Source organism: Natator depressus, chromosome 1 (genome assembly GCF_965152275.1).
Source record: "Natator depressus isolate rNatDep1 chromosome 1, rNatDep2.hap1, whole genome shotgun sequence".
NCBI classification, from domain to species: domain Eukaryota; kingdom Metazoa; phylum Chordata; order Testudines; family Cheloniidae; genus Natator; species Natator depressus.
Window position 1 is genome coordinate 260711854 of NC_134234.1, and position 15826 is coordinate 260727679.

Sequence of the window (15826 nt, forward strand, 5' to 3'; positions counted from 1 at the left end):
CCTCTTCACCATTTTCCTGCATAAGTTTTGCAATCTGCCCTTTTCAAAGTAATCACTGTGTCCTCGTAGGCGTATTAGGACATCACACCCAATTGTACAGTGATCATTACTGGTTAATGAAGATTCTACACTCACCTCCTCTATAAATTCCTACCTGTTAGTTAACACTAAGTTCACAGTTGTATCCACCTTTGTAGGTACCAAAACAAGTTTTTGGTTTATGCTGTCAACAAATTATTTCTGCCAACTACGCCCAGGTGTATATTCAACCAGTTAATGCTGCGGTTGCTGGGGAAATCATTTGTTGTTATTGTCCCAGGGGATTCTGCAACTTCCTTAAGCTCTTTGAGTGAAATATACCCTTGTGCAAGGGCCAGCACAGAGCATATGCAGTCATTTCGAGGGGCTTAAGTGCTGCATAGACCACATGCTGGCTGCCTGCACAGGGATGAATTTCTTCCTTTCAGCATACTAAGATGGATGTCACTCTTTGAATCTAGTATGTTGGCTATTCAGTCCGTCCCTTTAATTCGTTCCTTCCCCCTCCCATTCTCCCCTCCCCACAGCACTAACATACCGACACACACATGACTCCAGCTCCCTGGTATCTCTGCAAGCTTGGGGAATAATTCCAGATGATTCCCACAGGTGTGTGTGTGCCTGGAGGAGAGAAAGAGAAAAAGGAGAGACAGAAAAAACAGAAGTGTAACTAACCTGTGAATGTCCTGCAGCTCCAGGTTCCAGCGGGGCTCCAGGTCCTCTCCTCGCAGCAGAGTCAGGCTGTGTTTTGTGGTGATGAGGAGGTCGCTGCAGTTGGTATCTGAAGCCGTCACCATCTGCAGGAACTCAACGCCCCCGCTGGGAGAGGCAAAAAGCCGACATGAGGCAATTGGGCTTCACAGGTTTTATTTACTTGTTGAAATAAAAGCAGACAATGCCAAGCTCTAAACCTTTGAATATGTGAGAGTCTAATCCAGGTTTTTTCCTGTGACTGAATCCCCACTTCACGGCCTCATACAAACTGGGGCCTGCTGCTTTCTCCTTGTTCCCAGCCACACTAAAGGATTTCCCAGGCTCTGCTGGGCATTGAATCACTGTGTGGAGAATAAGGGACACCCAGGAGCTACACGACCCTGGCCCACTCTGTTGTGCACAGACAGCGCTGCTAACTTGGACTCTTAATTATTTAAAAACACATCTTTTTTCCTCTGTGCGGGCATATTCAAATGCACGTGTGGCTGTAAGGGGGGAACAAGGGCTCAGAGGAACAAGAGGTTCTCTTTATAACACATGGCATTCGCCCACTGCAATCACTGGAACAGGGAGGGAATTGGAGTTCTTGATAACACAGGCATTGCCTAGGCGACTCTGATGAACAGAGATATTCAAGTGGAAGGGGCACCCCCAACAGTGCCCAGGCAGAACTACAGCTTAGCCCGAATGGTGAGACCACAACCCACCTGTAAATGTCAATGAGCTCCGATAAGTTGACAGATCTGCGCTTCTCCCACTCCGGCTCCTCCTGCTGCAGCACAGGAGGGAAGCTGTCACGGTTTCTGGCTTGGGCAAAGAGATCCCTCAGGGCGACTGCTTGGACATTACCTAGCAGATACATGACAGGGAGAGCAAAGATTGAGATTCTCACTTGTTGGATGACAGTCCTCAGCGCACAAGAGGCTGGGACCACTTGCAGGTGGAAAGTGATCAAACAAAAGCAGGAGGAGAGTGTCGGCCTCTCCCAGCAGGACATAATGTAGGAAGAGGTGTAGGAGGATCAGTGGCTTTGGGGAGCTCCAAGCCACTCTAGTCCTAGGAGCTGCAAGCAGGTATCACTGTTCCTGTGACATTTCCTACACTGGTGTGGGGAGCTCCCATCTTCTCCAAATCTGAGCCTCCACCAGTGGAAGGCATGGTAGGAACATCCTGGCAGAGCTCACAGCAATCCCAGCTTTAAAGTGCCTTAGAAAAGAGGTCAAATGGAAGTGGCAGAGGCCCATGGCCCATCTTACCAAAGCCAAACAGGATATAGATGGCTCCTCGGCTGGTAATGTGGGCTTGGGGGCCGATCAGTTTTCCTTCTCCATTGATGCTGTACTTCACGGGCCCACCCAGAGGGTTTCCCGTCTTACCCGATACCAGGATAAAGCACAGGTCTGGCTGCAAAGGTGAGAGAGATGCAGGGAATTCTGGGAGTTGACTCACACACAGTAGGCAGCCTCTCTTCCCCAGAATGAAAAGCTCTGCCATTCCCTCCCCACACAGCAGCATGTATCAAGTGACAAACCATTTGGAATCTTTTTCCTTCCCTCCCACTTCCTCTGTTTGTTTCCTGTGTGAGCTAGCAATCTTGGTCTAGTTCCTTCTGTTACGATGTCCTTGTCACAACCCCCCCAACATGCTAGGCACCCTTGTCAGTAGCAGAGGTGCCAGTGAATGAATGGACGTTGGAGCCTGAACTCCCTCATCAACCTTAAAGGCAGTACCTTCTAAGTCATTGTGCACGGAGCAGCACAGGGGAAGTTTGCACCATGATTGCCAGGCAGGGACGTCTCTTCTGTAGCTAAACAGAGCACATCACTGGGCTGTTAAATTGTCAGCTTTCACTAGTGCTACAAAAACACTTTAAAAACAAAAGCAGTAACTGCTAAAGGGGGAAGCACAGGAGAAAGAGAGTGATTCTCACGTCTCAGCCTCAGCCGGTGGGCAATGATTAATTGCTTCAACAATGACATTCATTTGTCAGCTGATAAAAGATAGAGATAATGTCATTACTACTTGATCCTGTTCTTCAGAGCAAGAGAAGGAAGCCAGGTTTGTACCTAAGGGGAATCTGCGGTAAGGAAACTACTTGGATGAAGGAATCTGTACCATTCCCCCACTATACTCTCTTTAGACCATGGCCCTGCTCCCCCTCCAAAGATTCAGGCCCATTCAGAGCTCTGGTGGGGATGTATCATACCTGGGTCTCTCCAATGGCCAGAACCACCAGATCTCCAACCTTATCCCCATCCAAATCTGGCAGCATGACGGCTGGTGCAGCCAGGGTCCCGCTTGGCAGGTGGGCTGGGTTCAGCGTCCAGATGGTTTTCCCTATAGGAGGAGAGAACATCTGAGCGCTGCAGCACTTCAAGAAAGCAGAATTCATGAGAATCCCCAGGGAGTCCAACTAAACCGTCCTGAAGGAGGAAGGGGGAGAAGGCACTGTCGCCCAACAGCATGAGTAACAAGCCCAACCTAGAACCGGTGGCTGTGGAATTCACACACAGTGGAAAGTGGAATTCTTCCCTCCCCACTGCTGTGAACTGCTCTTGAGTCTCACCCTGCCAATGCTTTGCTTTATTTGCGTTCTGACATCTCTATCAGGGTCTGATTCTGAAACTGCAACTCTTCTGGGGCTCAACTGCCAGGAACAGATCCTAAGTAAGAGAGAGGCTTTGCAGGACACCAGCTGTCCTAACTGGCCAGTGGTAAAGTGTGATTGTTGATGTCACAGCTATGCAGACACTCCCAGGGAACGGAACAGATGGGAACACATAGTTGGAGGGACAGATTTTGGAAATGGAAATCTGTGTCTCAGTTAAATTTCCAACCGGAAAGAGCCCCTGTTGCATCTTTATCTTCTCCACATGGGGGGATAAAGGCATGTAAGCAGAAGTGATTTTAAACACGGTTTGTCAGTGGGGACCCGCGTATGGGCCCAGTAAAAGAGGATTCGCAATTTTTTTAACCAAATTAAAAAACAAGTTCAAAGTAATTCCAGATGCTCTCCCTGCCCTCTGAGTCCCTCTGCCAATTACTATACTTTTACAATCACATTTTAACATTCTTTTCTCCCGCTTCTGCTGTGGGAAAGCCCCCACACCCCTCCAAAGTACAGAACAAAGTTAGGGCCGGATCCTGCAAATGCTTATGCACACAAGTAACTGTACTCACACCAGCGAGACTACCCTGACCCTGCGAACACTTATGCATGTAAACAGTCTCACCGGATTAATTCATAACAACCGTTTGAAAGTCAAGCTGTGTTGGTTATTTTTCACTGGGCACAGAAGTCATGCAACATTTCTATGTTCCCAACTGCATGAGTAAAACTCTTAGACCCAGGGTTCCACTGCAAATACTCATTCAAGCTCCAAGAATATTCTCCAACATTTGCCTAAAATTCACTGTCCCCATGAACATTTCTGGAGCAAATTCAGTTGCTAGGATGTCCATTAAGAGTAAACATAAAAAGAGCGTCAACATAATCAAAATGACTAAAAATGCAATATTCACTCAGATCTAGTAAATACTTTTATCCACCTAAATTCTCCTGAAGATGTAACTGGCTACAGCATACTTCCTCACCTCTTTCTCTAGATATAATGTTTAGTACATCTGTGTTGTTGTGAAACAGCTGCTGCATTCCACTCAAGAGGTGGCTACATTTCAATGGTAGGTGAAATGACTCCTATATCCTTTATCTATATCACAGGGATGTTATAGGGCTACATTAATGAAGTGCAAAGGATTACATTACATATTATTTCTTGTAATTCAATATTTGTTAATGAGTAGATCAGAGGTTCTCAAACTATATTGCACTGTGAACCCCTTCTGACAACAAAAATTACTACACAACCCCAGGAGAGGGGACTGAAGCCCTAGCCCACCCAAGCCCCTCTGCTGCAGGTGGGAGGGTGGGGAGGCAAAACCAAAGCCAGAGCCGCACCGTCCCTGGTGGAGAGGGGGGCAAAGCCAAAGCCCAAAGGATTGTGTCCCAGGCAGGGGGTTTGTAACCTAAGCCCCACTGCCCAAGGCTTGGACTTTGGTCTTAGGCGGTGAGGCTCAGGCTTTGGTTTTAGCCCCAGGCCCCAGCAAGTCTAAGTCAGCCCTGGCAACTCCATTAAAATGGGGTCGCGACCCACTTTGGGGTCCTGACCCACAGTTTGAGAACCCCTGGATTAGATCATCTTCTGTATTACTCTGCAGTTTTCTTTTAGCTATGGACTTGTTCCTCTGTTGCTACCATGGTGCTGAATTATTCCAGGTGATCAGTTCATCCACACATTCATGCCTGGAACTACCTGAGGAGGCATGGAGAAGGCTGAGGAATTTGGATGTTCCAGTCACAAGGCAGACAGGCTCAGCTGGGGTGGTGAGAATCAGTCCTTTACACTGCACACTCCGAGTCTCTTCTGGAATGTGGCTGGACCACAGGGTGCTGCCGTTCATACCAGAAAGGGCCATGACAGTTACCGATGGCCTAGAAACACCTGCAGACACACAAGAGGGGCAGTGAGGTCCCTTGCAATCAAAGGAGAGAGAGGAAAAAGGCAGAATGATCTCAGGGGGACACGCCGTTCAATTATGCTGCTACTCTGTGCTGTCCCCAAGTGGACAAGCTTAAAGTGGTTTCAGAGTAGCAGCCGTATTAGTCTGTATCCGCAAAAAGAACAGGAGGACTTGTGGCACTTTAGAGACTAACAAATTTATTTGAGCATAAGCTTTTGTGGGCTACAGCCCACTTCATCGGATGCATAGAATGGAACACCTAGTAAGAAGATATCTATATACACATACAGAGAACATGAAAAAGTGGAGTAAGAGGCTAATTAATTAAGATGATATTGAATCTATTTCCCTAAAGTTAAGTATCCTCACACCTTCTTGTCAACTGTCTAAATGGGCCATCTTGATTATCACTACACAAGTTTGTTTTCTCCTGCTGATGATAGCTCATCTTAATTAATTAGCCTCTTACTCCACTTTTTCATGTTCTCTGTATGTATATATATCTATCTTCTTACTAGATGTTCCATTCTATGCATCCGATGAAGTGGGCTGTAGCCCACGAAAGCTTATGCTCAAATAAATTTGTTAGTCTCTAAGGTGCCACAAGATTAAAGTGGTAACATTCACAAGAATCCCATGAGTTTTGTTATTTCAGTCCCTTGTTAGCTCACAGGAATAGGACTGGCAGTAACTGTCCATAGAAACACCTGAAGTTACATTTCTGTTCTTGGTTGGCAAAGGAACATAATATTTGCCCTACCCGAGCAACTATTGGTCCATTCAATTCATCACCCTAACTGCTGTCACACCAGACTAGACTATTGTTCTTTTTAATGCTTATTCTTCTGCTGGCCAATGGTTAATGCTTGGAAGTTGCAACTACCCTTCTATTAGGAACCTGGCTAGTTATGCACAGGGTCCTGTATGTTCTGTGATTCTGTGGCAGCAGAATTTTGCTCCACAATCTAGGCTTTTTATTTTTTGGTAAAACCCCCCCCCTATGTTTCTAGCCTTCATTGTTGTGAAAAACACCTTGAAAGCATGCAATCAGTGTCAAACAGTGTTGTCTGCCTGAGTCTGCAGACAGCACAAAATAATAGCTAAATGGAGTATGAAGTACACCAATATGTTTTAATCAAATGTTGACTTTAATACCTAATGATGATAAGTTTAATGTCAGCCTAACATCAGACATACTGTTGATCATTTTAGCAGAAACATCCAGCTAATGTGCTTATTAGTCTCCACATCTTCCAAGGTGCTAAGAGCCCCACATGGGTCTTATCCAGATGGCAAAACTTCCAGCCTCTCCCTAACAGCATCTACAGTGCAGTTAATGTGAGGCCAGTACAAAAATCTGCTTCATGTTGAAAACTGAAAATGTGAGAACAGTGTAAAATAAAGAACACGGGGAATACTGCACAGGTTGAATGATTCATTTTCATATTTAATTCAGTACAATCACAATTTTTTAATTGAAATGAACGTGCCATTGGATTTTCTATCTGCTGCACCAGAATTCCTTGGACTCCAGGGACCCTGCTGTGGAATTTACATCTCACTTGTAATGGAGTACATGGGGCCTTACTTATGGAGCACTCTGCCATGGGGGAGGGAAAATTTCCTTCCTATCTGTATTTGTATTACACCAATCATTGCAATTAGGCACCAGATATTGCCAATACACTCCAGCATAATGGAGCCTTGCTTCTTGACTGTTTCTCTGGGACTGGAACAGATTTCATGTCACTACGAGGTGAAGACAGTCTGTGGAGATGTAGTACAATGGCAGCTGGGAAGCTCCAGAAACGGGAAGCTTGGAGCAGTGGGAAACCAGCAGCACTCAGTGACAAGCTAAGTTATTTCTAGACTTCTGATGGGTTATCCCATGTGTTCCCATGCAAATGTTAGCAGAGAAATGAAAAGCAGCCTGCTGAGGGGGAGTGGGCTGTTTAACATTAAACAGCCAGGTGCAGTAACATTACTACTGTCAATCAATATATCAGCTGGGACTTTCACAGCAGAAGTGAGCTGTTTTAAGGAGAGGTCTGAAGGAGGACAATGTGGCAGCTCCGCAGATGGTTAGGGGAACTCCTCCCATGAAGGCTCACAGGGAGAAAAATAAGAAAAAAACACTAGACAACCCAACAAAAGAACCATCAAGGCTGGCACCCCTGGTGAAGCAAAGTCGGCAGATAACACCTTACCCAATACGCTAGCATTCATCAGGGCTGTGAAGGAGAGCAGGATGTCCGGGAGCCCATCACCATTCACATCGGAGAGCTCCAGTGGGAACAGCACTCCACCTGTGACAGTCAAAGCAAATCAGGAGCTGCTATCAGAATGGCTGCCAAACCCACTCTGTACAATGGGGATGAGGACAAGCCTGAATGAAAAGGGGTCTGAATAACCAGCCATCATGGAATCCACAGGAGACCACCGAAGCAGCGCTGTTCCCCCAGCTGTTATGTCCCTCCCCACACAGCACAGCTCCAGCACCAGGCTCAGCCAGAGATCCAGCAGGGGCCTACAGGAGCCAGCAGAGATGAGTTATCTGCACCCACTGCAGTGATCTGGCGCCACATCTGACTGGCTTCTCAGAGCCCACAAATGGGAGGAGGAAAGAAGGAAAAGGAATAGTATCACATCAGGGCCTAACAGAGTCACATCACCGATCATTGCTGTCTCAATGGAGATATCAAGAGGGGAAGCACTTTAGAAAATACCACAGATTAGCTAGCTATTCTATGACTGTTTGAGGAGAGACAAAGGCCTCAGAACATTTAAATTATTGATTTATAGATTTAACAGGGAGAGAAATATGCAGAGGAAATAACATTAGTTAAGCCAATTTGCAGACTCAAAGGAAAATCCATTCCTCCCCACCCCAGGCGACGCGTCATATCCCCCCACCCAGATTTGCTGCTTGGCTTGTACTGAGCATGCTCATTAACACTGCTGAAGCCAGCTGACCTCACTCTGCCCCCCCCCCCCACTATTGGCAGGCTCGGGTTGTCTCTGCCTCCCCCCACCCCACGTGAATGGAGGAGCTTGTGGAGTGCAATCTCTGGATAAGGAAGTGATGGGGACCAAAGTGGACTAGCCCATCTATATCTGGGACAAATTCCAAAATGGGTAACGCCATCCAGGCAGAGGGGTGACATGGGAGGAGAGTCAGAAGAACCCTGCTATTTTTTTGGCACTGGAGAAAGTAAGACCTTATTGGACAACAGATTTATCTCCGACTGGCCTGAGACATGTACCATATTTAACAGGGATCAGAGGAAGGCTGGGTGCATCAGCCATATGCCTGTTTATGGCCTCAGAGCATCTGCAGTGGTGAAGAGGATTAAGTTGCTGCTCCTCTGCTCTAAACAAACTCTCCCAGGTGGGTCTTTCCCCCACATCCACCCTGTGAGCTACCCCCTGCCCAATCTCACACAGCTGCTGTTCCTGATGGTCTCTCACCTGCTTCCTGGCCAAGGTTGCGGTTCCAGGTGTTATGCAAGTCTCTAGGAGGACAAGGAATGAGAAAGGCGCACACCAGCACCAGAATCATGGAGATAACCATGGTAAGCAAAAAGACTGCTGTGCGCAGGTAAGGCATCAGGGAGGAGGTTGCCTTCTGCTCCAGGCTGCCAGTGGCCTCTGCAGGGTACCCATCTGGGACACTCTCTGACAGCCGCTGCTTTGTCACCTCGACCTCCACTTCTGAGTCTGGGTCCAGCACCTCCTCCAGGGTGCTCTTCCCGTTCTTGACTCCCCCATTCTTCTGCAAGTTGAGCACAAGGTCATCTTCACTCTCATCACTGTCAGCCTGAGTGAGGGGGTCATACTCCCCTAGGTCCGGGCTCTTTTTTCCTGAGGAGAGAAGCAGGGAGAGAGAATCAAGCATGGCTGGTGGAAAGGAAAGAAAGAACAAGCTCTCTGCACTTTTGGGTCCCAAAGGGAGGAGAGTGCGAGAGAGAAGACAGGATGTCTGTATTTTGTGTCTACTCAGACGATGGGCATGGTTGGAGGCGATGAGGTGTAAGGGAGAAGGTGGGGTCAATGCACATCCACCAGGTCTCAGAGTGGGGACTACAAGAAAACGAACAGTTTAGCTCCCCAAGGCAAAAAACAATTCAGGATTTGCTTAATTTCCTCTAATGCTTTCTGGGTCTGTAATGAGAAACAGTTCCATGGAGCTACCATACTATATCTTTAGGCTTGGAAAGATTAGAATCTCATTTGTATACGTTGATAAGTGCTGATTTCATCGTACACACACAAACCCATGAAAAAATATTTCCATCGATAACAGCTGAAATTTACAGAAAGGCACAGTAAGAAAAATGCTACTTGTGAGCTTATTAGAGTTTGGATTTAAAGATATTTATCTTGTGTATTTTGACATGTGACGTTGACAATTTGTGTTTGAGCGGTTATAAAACTTTAACTTTTTCAATCTTAACATCTAGTGTCATTAAACAATTATTGGTGGACCCCCACTAATGTCGGATTCCCCCCCCATAATTTTCCACACCTGTGAAAATTTAAATTGATAAGAATAAAAAAATGCTTAATAATAAACATCGATAATATCTGTCAAAAATTTTTTTAAAAAAAATTGAATTCTGCCAACCCTACATATCTTCATGCTTAACCCTCTGCATACCTAAGTCCCAGACTCTCCTCAGCAATCTCCTAATTCAAAGCTCTAATCATGAAAGAGCCCTTCCTCACTTGGTAGCCTTTATAGTGTATCCATGGCAGGGTCCTCTCTCTATATCTCATTTTTCATCTGTTCCTCCTCCTTGATCCACTCAGTGATGTCACAATCTAAATTTCTGTGACATCATAGCTGCTTCCACAGGAACGAGCTGTGATGCCAGATGCTAAACTGTGCCTCCAGGCGTTTAAAGGAACACTTTGCAAGACATAAATAATATATACATGGTAATTGCAAAAACGTGTATTGTATTCACCCTCCGATACTATGATGAATGGGAATGATCCAAAGAAGAGAAATCAGAAAGTTTTAGGTTCTCATGGTAAAGTTAATTCAACCATACTACTCAGAAGTAATTTTTCCTATTTCTGTTTTTTTCTTTAAATGCACAGCTTAGTACGTAACTGTCATGTTGTTAAATGTATAAAATATGCAGTCTGTGCTACACAGCAGAGTTGACATTGCAACAGCCATCCTTAAATTCTTCAGTTTGGAAAGATTCTATCAGTTTTAGCAGCCAAACCAGTAATATCTCTCCAACCAGTAGAAATGTTGGAAGTGCACCCAGTCTACCATAAAAGAACCTTCACTTTTTCCTTTCTTATGTCTGAAATTGTAACTTTAATGTAAACTATAGGATTTTTTAATGTAAAAGCCAATCAAATAACACTGTTAAGTCACAGTAAATCCTTAACTGCCTCACTCTAAATAGAAGCAGACTTAGCTAAGGCAACATTATAGTGACATGGAAGCGCTGTTATAGTTAAAGCTGTGCCACAACTTCTGTTTAAAGGTTGATCTTTCTAAGTCTCTAAAATCTACATGTTTAATCAGATTCCTTTGAAATTTTGTGTGCCTCAGGACAGTGCAGAGTAGGGTTAGTGACCCAAATTTTGGATCATTTGACGAAGGGATTCCTGCCTTACAGGCTCCTCTGGAAACCCAGTTTCCTTCTGCTGCCTTGTACTGTTAAACTGAGAGGTATTAATGACTGGATGAATCACAGACCTCATTGAGACTCACGGCTGTGAACTCATCCTTCAATTAACATATGAAGGATAAATTAATCACAAGCCCCCACCTAAAACCAAAGGAGGCAAGGAGTTTTGGACTGAGTGACCAGAGATTGCTGCAATTTGTGAGTCATGGATGGCAATTTTATTCTGGAGGAAATGTAATCAAGGTTTTTGAGGGGAAAAATAGACATATGAATGCTTCCAGGGAGGGGAGAGGAAGTGGGAGAAAGGGATTTGGTGCTGCAGTGAAGAAAGGGGGGGTTATAGGAAGGGAGCCAAATGAGGACAGGTGGTAAGGGAGAGTGGAGAGAGGTTGGGGGCTCAAGTGAGGGAGAAATGGAGGTTGGGGCAGTGGAGGGGTGGGATACTGGGAAGGTGGATGTTTGGGGGAGGGGTAGAGGAGTGGGGTGAAATAGGGCACCTGTCAGCCCCACATTTTCCCCTCCCATGTGTGCGCCCAGATTGGGGTGGCAGGGGATGGACTCTTGCACCACTAAGGCAGTCTGAGCCCCCCATATAAGCTGGGATATGGGAGGTCTTGCCTTTCTGCGGTCAGTATGCAAATTGCAGGACATGATATGGACAACTACCTAAATGACTCCTAACTCCAATTTCCAGCATATCTTTTCCTGTTCAAAAAACTAGGAAATTCAATGACAAAAATCTGTCCTGAGGCAGAGTTAAGGTTGCTTGGTGGGATGTTGTCCCCTTGCAGAACACTGAGTTGAACAAAACTGAAAACTTCTGAAACCCAGGAAATGCACTGTTAAGGTTGTGGCTTTGGAGAAGGTGACATAGGCAAACCTTGGATTGGTGGTTTGAGAAAAATCTGTATTTTACTAGACACAGGGGAGGGGAGCAAGTGGCTACTTCCTGATCTCAGGGCAGATTAATGTGGTGCTTCCAAAGGCACAAAGGTTCAGAACTGACAGCACAGGTACCTTGACTCACAGGCGCTGGCTTCCTCCTTTCTACAGGGGTGCTCAACTCCCACTCCGCCCCAGGCCCTGCCCCCACTCCACCCCCGTCCTGCCTCTTCCCACCCAGTTCCGCCCTCTCCCCTGAGCAGGTCCCGTCCCCGCTCCTCTCCCTACCCCCAGCACCTCCTGCATGCTGCAGAGCAGCCGATTGTGGCAGGCAGGAGGCGCTGGGCGGGTCGGGGGGGAGCTGGCTGCTGGTGGATGCTAAACATCCACTAATTTTTTTCCATGGGTGTTCCAGCCCTGGAACACCCCCGGAGTTGGCACCTATGCCTTGACTGCTGAGGGAAAAGAAATAGGTGTGGATTCTGGGTGATTCCTGGATTATGAGACTGCATTAGTTTGTGGGAAAGCAAGGAGTACACCATGACATGGGGACTGCTGAGTACAGACTGAGTTGGGTGGAGAGAGGTGGCCTGCACTGGGCACCTTATTTTGCCCTCTCTGCAGTGTCTAACAACCGGTTACTTAAGAATCGCTGCAGTGTCTAACAGGCCATTTAAGAGATGATCTACTGGACTTTGTGGAGATTCACTCAGGCAGAATCTGGGTATGAGAGCAGATTTAAACTGCATCAGAGATCTATATCCAGGATCTTTGATAGCTTTCTCTGATTTGGCTGAGCGCCTGAATAATTGCTATATATAATATGAAAGCTATGAATAAGTGCTGGAATAACATTAACTGGGAAACTGAAGGGTTTATAGCTGCCTGGGAAAAGGGTATTGTATGACACAGAAACATTACAAACTCTGACATCTCACAGTTTCTTGGCAATGGGATACATTTATTGGACAGGGGTCAGAGGATCTTTCTCTCAAACATAAAACTGTCAGTACCTTGGAACAGAAACACTGTCTGTAATTTCTCTCTCCAGTCCTGCCACAAACTCCACCCTCCAACCACTCTGAAACATGAACAGGAATACCATTCCACTGTAACACAGTTGTCCTTCGCTCCAGGCACTGCATGTGAGTTGAGTTATAGGAGGGGAGGAAGTAAAGCAATAGAAGTGTTCCTATACCAGGGAGCTAAGACTTCAGGAAGATGTGTTCCTTGCTTGTGGTGGGAGGTCCTGGGTACAGTAGTGGATGGAAAGCCAGGTTGGAATGGGGAATGCAGTGAACGGGTCAGGGGCATGGCTGGCGAGGTCTGGACTGGTGGGGTCCAGCTGATGTGTGTGCGTGGAGGCAAGCTGACTCAGCATGCAAATTGCAGGACATGATATGGACAACTGCCTAAATGACTCCTAACTCCTATCACCAGCATACCTTTTCCTGTTCAAAAAACTAGAAAATTCAAAGGGAAAAATGTACTTTAAGGGAGAGTTAAGGTTGCTTGGTAGGATGTTGTCCCCTTGCAGAACGCTGAGTTGAGCAAAACTCAAAACTTCTAAAACCCAGGAAATGCAGTGTTAAGGTTGCCTAAGCAACCTTAACTCTGCCCTTTTTCAACAATGTCCCAATATGCCGTTAATACACATACCTTTACTCTGCCAACCCCCATAGTTGCTGAAATAGACAAGCTCTTCACCTCCTTTGACAACCCATTCATGTTCACCCACAGGATTCCATCTTACACTATTAAAGGACAAAAAAGGTTGCCCATGTAATCTTCCTTCTGTTCCCTTGGAGCTGACAGTAGCCAATGGGAATTATTTGCATACACTGAAAGTGCAGTCAGTGTGTTACATATACCTTCCCTAAACGGTGGAGACAATAGTTGGGGCCGCTTGGTAAAAGTGTATTTGTGATAGGAGGACATGGATTACTTTGAGGTGTGTGTCAGACTTGTAGTTATAATATAACGAAATCTATGTTTTGCATCTTCCAGTATGTGTGAGAGCAAAGGGAAGAGCTACATGTATAACTTCAGGATCCAGTATGCACCATTTCAATGCAGAATTGTGTACATTCTATCATTAGCAGGGCACAGGGTTCTTATTACAAAGGGTATTATCAATAGCAAGTTGGAATATGACTACAGTCTAAGCATTTATTATCTGCATGCATTCCAGGTAACGTGTGTGTCAGGTGTAGCTGTACTGAATGGTGGAGGCAGTAGTTAGCTCTGCTTGGTAAAGGTGTGTTTGTGAGATCTGTGGATTACTTTGAGGAGTGTGACACAGCAGTGACTGTGATATGAGAAGTTCCATGTTTTGCACCCTCTTATGTGTGTGAGGAAAGGGAAGAGGTGCATGTGTACCTTCAGGATGAAGTATGCACCATTTCTATGCAGAAGTGTGTAGGTTTTGTCAGTAGCAGGGCACAGAGCTTTTATTACAAAGGATATCAGCAGTGAAATGGAATATGAGGGGATTCTAGTGCTTTAATGATGGTTAAGTGAAAGTGTAGGTTGAGATGGTATCCTGCGAGTACTCTTTCTGGGAAGTTGGCTAAGGGTGTGAGTGTGTCAGGATCTGCAACCTCCTGAATCTTATAATGCCAAGGCTCAGTGTATGTGCATATTTAGATGTTGCGAAAACAGGCTAGAGGAAGGTGGCATGGACAACCCTTTCCCACTCCCAGCAAGTGTTAGTTGGAATCCTGTGGGTTAGAGTGAATGGGTTGTACAAGAGTTTCACCTACTTTTACATTTCAGCAACTGTGGGATTGGCAGAGTAAAGGTATGTATATTAATGGGGCACAGTGGGGCATTGCAGAAAGAGGGCTGAGTTAAGATTGCACGGGCAACCTTAACTGTGCATTTCCTGATTTTCAAATGTTTTGAGTTTTGCTCAACTCAATGTTCTGCAACAGGATGACATGCCACCAGGCAACACTGCCTCTACCTTAATTTAGTTTTTTTGCCATTGCATTAGGTGACGTATTCTTACCAAAAGAGATAAGTGTCACATTTAGCTAAGGTCAGTTATCTAAACTGACTTCTAAAGCCACTTCTATTGTGATCTATGCAGGTCCACACACAGACTTGCACCAAACTAAACCAGTTTTCATTCACACCTGTGGACATTTGGGTACAAGCCTGTATACAGACTAACTCTTACTTCCCCGTGCCTCATTGGCATCAGCATGGAGCCTCACTGACTGCCATGAAGCTCGGTGCATGGAAAGCAGTCTGCCCAGAGAGACCACAATGCAAAACAGGAACATATACTTCCACAAATATAAATCTCTCTCTCCTGTTGTGCCTGCACGCTATGCTTCACCCAGTGGCACTTTAATTTAGAGAATTCAGGGCTGATAAAAGGTTTTGTATTGTCCACTCTGGAGACTGAAATCTATCGAGCAGTTACAACATTGACAGTGTAAGATTCCTCCATTCAATCACCCCTGTCCTGGAAGGGTCACCTCCAGGGAAGAGAGAAGAGCTCAGATTCCATAACTAAATCAGTCCACGAGCTCCCTGTTGGGAGCACCCACAGAGATGCCAACGGTGGTGCAGGTTCTGTGACGAGGACACCTTTCCTGCTATGAACTGGTCTGACGTCCCCAACTCATTTGACACAAGCTAATGGATGCAATAATGGATTTTAGCTGTTAATGACCTGGGTAAAAATGAACCAGTGACTTATAGGTTAGACGTTCCATATTATATTCTTAATCCTTTGAGCCATCTACTATCTCCCTTGACCGCAGTCCAGTCTGAAATTGACAACCTAAAGGTGACAGGCTCTATTTTCCATTACTGATGAAATGTGATTCTCTACAAAGTCAAAGCTCTAATTTTATTGTCACAATCTGTCAGTAGTTTTGCTCTTCTTGCAGCAGACATGTCAGTGCCGCTCCAAGGGCTGGACCAAATTTTCATAGAGATGTGCCCGAGTTTTACATTCAGGCAAGATCATTTGTGCAGCTACATTTTCAACTCACCATACTTAAAGA

The 15826-nt window shown here is 45.7% G+C and overlaps 1 protein-coding gene across 1 annotated transcript in view; it reads right to left on the bottom strand.

Moving 5' to 3' along the window:
* The window catches only part of FAM234B (family with sequence similarity 234 member B), a 28716-nt gene that overhangs the window by 9458 nt on the left and 3432 nt on the right, over positions 1–15826 (bottom strand). Inside the window, exons 2-8 of the mRNA XM_074941773.1 lie at positions 8743–9135; positions 7482–7580; positions 5067–5255; positions 2960–3090; positions 2010–2157; positions 1461–1602; positions 715–858 (exon numbers count right to left, since the gene is read on the bottom strand). Of these exons, the coding sequence (XP_074797874.1) occupies positions 715–858; positions 1461–1602; positions 2010–2157; positions 2960–3090; positions 5067–5255; positions 7482–7580; positions 8743–9135 (1246 nt within the window). The remainder of the gene's footprint in view (positions 1–714; positions 859–1460; positions 1603–2009; positions 2158–2959; positions 3091–5066; positions 5256–7481; positions 7581–8742; positions 9136–15826) is intronic.